This window comes from Penaeus monodon, chromosome 13, assembly GCF_015228065.2.
Source record: "Penaeus monodon isolate SGIC_2016 chromosome 13, NSTDA_Pmon_1, whole genome shotgun sequence".
Classification (NCBI taxonomy): domain Eukaryota; kingdom Metazoa; phylum Arthropoda; class Malacostraca; order Decapoda; family Penaeidae; genus Penaeus; species Penaeus monodon.
In genome coordinates, this window is record NC_051398.1 from 39,018,811 (window position 1) to 39,027,206 (window position 8,396).

The 8,396-nt window shown below is 34.4% G+C and overlaps 2 protein-coding genes across 2 annotated transcripts in view; both read left to right on the plus strand.

The window, feature by feature from the left end:
- Positions 1-5,829, plus strand: part of LOC119580321 (centromere-associated protein E-like) — a 7,511-nt gene extending 1,682 nt beyond the window's left edge. The window contains exons 4-14 of the mRNA XM_037928407.1: positions 48-159; positions 302-452; positions 685-780; positions 1,029-1,228; positions 1,939-2,067; positions 2,335-2,491; positions 2,616-2,735; positions 4,021-4,237; positions 4,402-4,597; positions 5,052-5,304; positions 5,543-5,829. Of these exons, the coding sequence (XP_037784335.1) occupies positions 48-159; positions 302-452; positions 685-780; positions 1,029-1,228; positions 1,939-2,067; positions 2,335-2,491; positions 2,616-2,735; positions 4,021-4,237; positions 4,402-4,597; positions 5,052-5,304; positions 5,543-5,821 (1,910 nt within the window). The 3' untranslated portion in view covers positions 5,822-5,829. The remainder of the gene's footprint in view (positions 1-47; positions 160-301; positions 453-684; positions 781-1,028; positions 1,229-1,938; positions 2,068-2,334; positions 2,492-2,615; positions 2,736-4,020; positions 4,238-4,401; positions 4,598-5,051; positions 5,305-5,542) is intronic.
- Positions 5,830-6,213: 384 nt separating this feature from the next.
- Positions 6,214-7,821, plus strand: LOC119579939. The gene is made up of 4 exons (XM_037927786.1): positions 6,214-6,294; positions 6,408-6,535; positions 7,600-7,704; positions 7,812-7,821. The coding sequence occupies exons 1-4, from the start codon at positions 6,229-6,231 to the stop codon at positions 7,819-7,821; spliced, it is 309 nt and encodes a 102-aa protein (XP_037783714.1). The 5' UTR covers positions 6,214-6,228.
- The last annotated feature ends 575 nt before the right edge of the window (positions 7,822-8,396 follow it).

Consider the following 8,396-nt stretch of genomic DNA (forward strand, 5'->3'; position numbering starts at 1 on the left):
AGATTCAGATGATGTGACATGTGAATAACTATGTTTTTCATTTATAGGAAAAACCTTCACCATGATGGGAAACCGTGACTATCCCGGTATCATCCCTATGGCAATCCAAAACATTTTCAATTCCATTGAGAACACACCTGACCGGGAGTATTTGATCAGGTTTGTTTGGTGTCTTTTTAGAATTAAATAACAAATAAATTACTTCTGAACATGAACTTCCTGTAATAGTTATATGTGATGTTTTTAGCATGTGCAATATCAACAAAATCTTAAGAAGGGTATTCATTATTTTTGTTTACAGGGTCTCATACATGGAAATCTACAATGAGAACATTACAGATTTGCTTGCTTCACGTGAATCTCGTGGCAAGAGCTTGAGTGTACGAGAAGATATTTCAGGCAATGTATACGTTGCTGACTTAAAGGAAGAGTGTGTAAACTGTGAAGAAAGTGTAAGTAGGATGCCTATTTTTCCTTTGGTTTTTATTATTATATTTGACCCCATTATTAGATTTTATTGTAGAGCTAAATTTTGATAGTCTTCAGTGAAAAATTAATATACCTTTTATTTTAGGATGAGTATTGGCACATTGTTGCAAACCTCTTTAGTTACTTATGAAGTTGGGATGTCCTGTTTTATGATGTTTTTATGTATAACATGTTTATATAGTCCATTTGTTACAGTTGTTAGCCTTGATGAGAAAAGGAGACAAGAATCGCCATGTTGGAGTTACAAACATGAATGAACGTAGCTCAAGATCACACACCATATTCCGTATTGTAAGAAAATTGTTCATTTGTAAATTGTAATAAAGCACAGACTATTTTATGTATGACATTTGCTGATCTGTTTATAGAGTTGGAGAAGTTTTTCTTTTCCAATTTTTGAAAATTATATGGTTTAAGTATATCTGTAAAATGAATTGTATTAGTCAAAATTTATATTCAAGACATTTATACAATACAAGTAATAGAAAGAATCTGAACAGACTCAGCAATGACAGACAATCATGTGACTCCTTTTACAGATTTTAGAGTCACGAGAACGCACTGAAGGTGATGGCAGTGATTCAGCAGTTGTCGTCTCTCAGCTGAATCTGGTTGATCTTGCTGGTTCAGAGAATGCATCTCAGACTGGAGCCACTGGGGAAAGGCTTAAAGAGGGAGGCTTTATCAACAGGTCCCTCTTCATGCTTGGACGGGTCATTTCACAGCTGAGTGATGGAGAGTAAGTATCAGATCTTATAGTATTTGTTTAAATTAGAATAGTAAGATAGTGGTCCAGATATATGAAGATGTACAGTGGTATAAAATCAAAGGTTATATGTTAGATATTCTCTCTGTAAGGGGATCAGAGAGTCATAAATATTTGTTTTAAGATTTTATGCAGTATTTTATCATGAGTGATATAAATATATTGACCAAAAGATTAAGGTTTTCTCTTTAAAACATCAACATTTTGCTATTTGTGAGTATGGAATATATTTGTATATATGTGTATGTGTGTGTGTGCATGTGTCTCCACCACAAAATGAGTAGGCCTAGGTTTTTTCAGTTAGTGTAAAAAAAATAGTCAAGAGTATGAATGCATTCATGATATCTAAATATGGTGAAAGGTCACATCAATGTTTACATGTATATAGATGTGTTTTGGATGGGTATTGAAAGAAAAACATTAATATGAGGAGTTTTCCTTGCTAGTTAGTGCCTTTGTTTTCTTTACCCTTTATGTCTTAGGTTTACATGATTGCCATTGGCAATTACAAATAGGGAGGATTTTCCAGAATAAGATGGAACAATACAGTATTGACATTGCTGTTTGTATTAGATTGATGTTAATACAGAGCAACATCATTTTATTCTGGTAATTTACTTTTTATGTGTATTTATTTATGTTTATATATACTGTATATATATTTTTTTCTTTTTATTATCCAGGCAGTTTGTAAATTTCCGTGACTCTAAGCTGACACGAATTCTACAGCTGTCATTAGGAGGAAATGCCAAGACTGCTATTATATGCACAGTTACTCCAGCAGCTGTAGACCAAACACATTCTACTTTAAGGTAATGTGTACTATATCTGTCTGTCAATACCTGAAATTCTTTGTAGTATAATGAATTGTTTTCAAATTAAGTGATTACAAGTTTTACTCTGTCACTAAAAAATAAGGATTTTGCTGTACACATACATTTGTACTCAATTCAGTATCAGTATCTCTTTGACTATTAATTAAGGTTAATTAATGCCTTTTGGGATGTGTAGTGTTAAGAAATCAGAATAACTAAGAGGAACATGGTAGATTTTGTTCTTTACCTTTTTGTTTTCTTTAGGTTTGCATCAAGAGCCAAATCAATCAAAAATAAGCCTATTGTGAATGAAGTTTTGTCTGAGGCTGCTCTGCTGAAGAGATATGCAAAAGAGATTAAGAAATTAAAGGAGTCTCTTGAAAAGGAACGCAATACTGATAAAGCACAAGAAGTTGAACAGGTGAGACGAATGCAGTGTGCGTACTTCCATCTCAGGATTAGAATTTACGGTTTTGCTGATGTAATATGCTGTAAGATGGATACATGTTTTACAAAAATTACCAATAAATGGTTCATGACATCAGGTGCGTGAGATGTTGGATGAGCAGTCCCGCAAGAATGAAGATCTTCAGGCCAAAGTGACAGAGCTAAAAACTATGTTAGTAGTATCTAGCCTTCCAAAGGAAACAGATAAGAAGATCATTGTAAGTATGAGAATTAAAGTTTTAACCCAAAACCGAAGGGCATGGCATGTACGTACATGCCATACCCACCGGAATTTACTTCATTAATTGTTTTTACACATAGATGGCTCCACTTGTACTAAATCACTAATAAGCAAATGATTAATACTACTTTTCTCACCTTTTACCCTTTTCCTTGATTTTTGAAAATATTTTGTTATCTTATATTGCTCTTACTAATGTCAATAACATAGAAATTATGTCTACAATATGTAACACCATCGATATTGATAACATAGTTTTTCCTGCAAATTCAAGGAAAGGTGAAATCAGGTAAGGGCACAAGGTCTACTAATTGACTCCTTTGTGGCTAAGCACTTGCAGAGCCATCTTGGTACAGACACATTTCACAAAAAATTCTAAAATAAGCACAGTATTTTCCCCAGTGACATGGGTTAAAAAAAGGCAATGTGAACGAGATTGGTTTCAGTTTGTTTACCTGTTGACCTGGATGTCAACTATTGGGCACATCCCAGAAATGTCTTGACAGTTCAAATCTTGGCCAGAGTATGGGCATCATTGTGTCCTTCACTACTGTGAAAGAATATGACATTATTTTTATTGTATTGTTTTGGATGATGAGAATAATGAGAAAAATTGCTTAGATTACTCTCCTTATTACTCTGGCAGTTATCTGACGTGCAAATCAGGATAATAGATGGTTATATAAAGTCAGAGTACATTTTGAGTTCCTAATCTGATTTGATTGTAGAGGGCACTCAACTAACACTCTTTCTCAATTGATTGATTATGATCACTTGACCTCATTGGGTCAATTTTCAAGAATGTAAGATACACAGATGCTGAAAGTCTGTTTAGCCTTTCAATAATGAGTTGCAGTTGTATATATTGTATCAGCTATATTTTGTTTGTAGTAAGTAGCAAAATTGCTAAAATTGGTTTCAGCCTCCCAAAACAGGAAAACACATTAAAGTAAACAAAGTAATGGCACAGATCTGTCAATGAGAGAAAGTAAGACAAAAAATAACAAAAGATAGCTGGCAGCCTGCCATGGTTTCATTGCCTAGCCACAAAGTAAGATCCTGTCTTGAATCATATATGGCAGCATAGCCTGAATTATATCAGCCACTCAGAAGTGGACATAAAAAGAGAGAGAAAAAAAGCTGCAATGGTAACAATAAAAAATCATACTAGTATCTAGTAGCATTTTTAGACTGAATGCTATAAGCCAAAAGAATGTGGTATGAATAAATCAGGTAAAGTTAGATCTTGGTACATTCCTCAGGACAAAAAGAAGAGGCTCCGCCGTGAGACATGGGCCGCCCCAGCAGCATCCAGAGCCATGAGGAGGAGTATGGCTCCACTGAGGATAGAGCCCCTGAACCTGGATCACGAGTTTGTGCGGCCGGAATTGCCACCTTGGAAAGAGTTGGGAATACTTGCCGAAGAGTCATCCAATTCCTCTCAAAGCCCACCACTCAACTGCTCATCTGCATCTGATGGTAAGTTTGGTTACTAAAGTACTGTAGGATGATAGTACCTTGTATCCCATCTGAAATTGTTACCTTTTGAAAGAAGATAAAGCAAATAGCCTCTTTGATGATTTTGTTACCTAATCACTATTTAATAAAAGATTTGGAGGTACATATTTATTTCTATACTCTAGGTTTTGGAAAAGATGACCTTAGTTTCAACATGGATTTGGCTGAACAGTCAAAATTAGGAAAACTGGAGAGCAGTTTCAATACCCCTGAAATTTTGGGACCAAAGCGGAAGAGAAGAGTCCAATTTGACTGCACTCTTCAACCAAGTTCCATTGATGCTGAGTGTCAGACTGAAGAGAGTTTGCTACCAAAAATAAAGTGAGTTCAAGGAATTGTTTATAAAAAAAGTGATAATTAATTTCTTAGTTCCCTCTCAGTTATGTTAACTTCAAGGATAATGAACACCTCATTCTTTCTCATTAATTTTGCCAGTATTACATTGATTTATAATTTTGTAAGCAATACACATTGAAAATTTATAGAAAATAGAACAAGGTCAGGTTACAGTATGCAAAGTAGAACTTGATTAGTCAGTCAGGTTTGGAGTTAGATCTTTATAAAGGTAATCACTTGTGTGATAAAGAGGGGGGGGGGGAGTTGTGGGGGGTATAAAAAGGCACTCTGCTATTCCCAAATTATGAGGTGATGAGCCATTCAGTTGTTACAAGTTGAGCAACATGTAAGAATATATTATATCTCATATAATACAAGCATTTTATACAGAAACTGTTTTCTTGGTTTTATTTATACTAACATCAACTATATTTTCTAGCCTATTGCGCTCTCCATATCCAAGTACGCCAAAGAGAGGTGCAGGTATCCCTCCTGGTTCACCAGGAACTCCAGCTCATGTATTGAGAGCAAGAAATACAGAACTGAAGCAAAAGTTGGAGGAACAGAATGAGTGGTTGCAGGAGTGGCAGGCAGAACTTAGTGAACTTCGAGACTTCCAGAAGGTGGAGCTGCAGTTGCTGGAAGAGAGTTTCCAGTTGAAAGTGGCTGATGGACCCATTGATAATACCAAAGTGAGAGATTTTGAATTTTCTTTGTGGGAGATCTTGGACCTATATTTGCTGCACTTGCTTTGTTGTCTTTTAATTATTTTTGTTTTCATTGTTGTGGTGTTATTCATTTGATATTGTAGGCCTCAAGTAGTGAGTTGAACCTTATACTTTGCAATAAGAATGATTTATTGTGCCTATTATTTCTAATTTTATAAATATAAGACTTCTGAAAGCTTTTTGTTTCAAATTTACTCAACAGCTCGATGCTCAAGCTAAAGAAATATCGTCTCTAAAGCATTCTTTGAAAGACTCCGAAACTCTCTTACTGGATGCCAATCGAGCTTTGTGTCAGAAGACCCAGGATTTGGCCAGTTTGCAAGAACAGTATCAGGAACTCATGGAGGAAAATGAAATAAGATGTGGGTATGAGACAGAACTCTTCAAACTGCGAGAGGAAAATATACTGTTGAAGAAATCATTGGTAAGTAATTTCATATATTTATGTATCTCAGTTATGATCGATTTAAAGATAATATAACTTAGGGGTAGTCTAAACCCTTGATGAAAGAGAAAAGTTAAGGGGAGGGGGGGGATGTATGTTTGGTCTTTCAACTTGAAACTTTCAAAATTTATTTAAAGCAGCAATATTTGCATTGTGTTAGCACAAGAATATGATGTGATATTTTAAAATATCCTGAAGCCCCCTACTGTATGTACTGGAGACTTCAAATTTGAAATGTGAATACTCTAACAATTTGTCTATCTTTGTAAAGCTTGTTCTTGTTCTAGGGTTATGCAACTTTAAAACTTTTCTTGAGCATTGTAAACTTATCTTCTGTACCAGATTTCTAGTACATTTTTCACTTTTTTTGTCATTACCGGGGAGGAGGAAAAAAAAAAAAAGAAACAAAAAAACATTTGGGAAATGAAAAGCAAGACTTTGACATGGTAATGGAGTTGGCTCTGGAAAAGCAGAAAGGCAAAGAGAATGATTTAAGGAGGAGTTTGGAGGTGAGTATTGTTCTCTGATAATAATTCAATCTGGGCATGAAAAAAATAAATAAATAAAAATAAATAAATGATATTGATAGGAGAGTTTGTAATATGGTTATTGACCTTTCTAGGCTGCTTGGGAAGAGATAGCTAACCATGAGAGCACCAGTGTGGATACAGTTCGAAGGAGGAGTATGCACGTTTCTCAACTGGAGAAGGAACTAAATGAGCTTCGTGAGAATCAAGCAGAAATCCAAGAGTAAGTTTTGTGAGGATATTGCCCTGTCATTGCAAAAACTACTCATGCTAGATGAGGTCTAATCATATTAATCTTTTTTTCAAACATGTACGGTTGGTCCTAAAAAGAAAACTACCCTTTAAAAAATTATGCTACAGCCAAAGAGTAAAGAGCAGTGGCTCTCAATCTTTTTCTGGTTGTTACCCACTTATTTGGTCCATATAAAAGACACTCATACAAATTCTACAATTTTGTGGGTTCCAAATCAATTTGTTTTACCCAAGAAAAATAAATCAATGAAAGAAATTTTTTTACTTGTGTGTTTGGCAGCAATTCTTTGCACTAACCTGTACTGAACCTGTAAGACCCCTCCACTGTCTACCTGCTAAACTTTGTGTTTTAAGGCACATGTCCCGTTTGGGCCCCCTTTACTTTGCCAGCCCCCCGTTTGGGAGCCACTGGTATAGAGAGTAGGGTAAATGTATGTTATTACACTTAGATTTTAATTTGAGCGCTGCTGGCACAAACACTGTTTGTTTTGGTTTTTAAATAGAAGGGAGATATCCTACTGTAGGAGTTTGGGAAGAATTTTTGGCTCAGAAATTATGTTTTTTTAGCAAGGTTGATTTGTATTGTTATAGGTGAGTACTGTGCATAGATTTGACCAGTAAAATTCAGAATAAAGATTATCACACAAAAAGTCATTTTTTTTGTTATCTTCTGGTTTCCCTTTTGATTCCTTTTATGCTTGAGTAAGTTTTTAATATCTAATTGCGGGAATTCAAGAAAATATCAAAAAAAAAAGGTGAGAAGGACATTATCTTTTTAAAAAATAAAATAAAGTGTCCTATTAAGCAACATCAGTACTTAAGGAAACTTTATTTCATGGGTTGCTGTATTATTTTAACCAGCTGAAATTTAGTTTAAATGGTCACTAGAAAATTAAAAGATTGATTGCCATTTCAAAATTAAATATCTGAAAAAGATAAGTAAATCTAGGAAAATTATTGTTTTAGTCTATTTTCATGGTTTTCAAACTTATCATATCCGGATTTAAAACCAATTGTTTTTGCCTTTGTTTCAAGGCTAAAATCAAGTAATGCTGAACTCAAACAACAACTGGAGAAATCACAGCAAGAACAACAAGCCACTCAGCAATTGGTTGATGAACAAAACTTAAACCCAAAGAGGTAAGATTTTGCTTTAGGGTCTTTTTTAGTGACATATTTATTTTTAATGAGATTTAAGCGGTTAAGCAGTAAATAAAGGAAAACCTTCGAATCACCCTTTTTCACAGAGAATCTTGAGGATAAGCTAAGGGAACTAGATGAAAAAATCTCTGATTAAAAACCTTGGGGGTGAACTCCTGAGAGTGCAGTCAGAGCTAGAGAGTAAGGAACAGAAGAACCTTCATCTACAGGAGACTGCCAATGCACAACAGATGCAGCTAGAAGAGCGAGAATCCCAGGAACTCCCCAAAAAGGGATTCGTAAACTGGAAAAAAGGGGAGGTAGAAATCTAATTTACTTTATATTAATTTGTTTTGTACTCTTTATTTATTGGCAAAAAAATTTTTTATAAACTAAAAAAAATTACTTTTTATTATTTTTTGTGCTTTAGTAGAGGACTTCTTTTAGATCTCTATGAGACATTATTATTTATTTAAAGGGGGGAAAAAAGTTCTTAATTGTGGATTCAGAAAATAATTTAAAAATGTGCTTTCTTTTTAGACCAAGTTCTTTTTTGTAGATATAGTAATATTTTATTGTAAAAAATTTTTTGCCCTTTTTTATTCTTATATTTTTTTTTTCCCAAAATCAAATTTACGATTGAGAATTTGCGTGACAGTGCACGGGAAAGCAAAAATTTTAAACCTCTTCGC

Coding starts and splice junctions, on each gene's coding strand:
- LOC119579939 (XM_037927786.1), top strand. CDS start 6,229: ATGGTAATGGAGTTGGCTCTGGAAAAGCAGAAAGGCAAAGAGAATGAT. Junction 6,295..6,407: donor ATTTAAGGAGGAGTTTGGAG/GTGAGTATTGTT, acceptor TGACCTTTCTAG/GCTGCTTGGGAAGAGATAGC. Junction 6,536..7,599: donor AATCAAGCAGAAATCCAAGA/GTAAGTTTTGTG, acceptor CTTTGTTTCAAG/GCTAAAATCAAGTAATGCTG.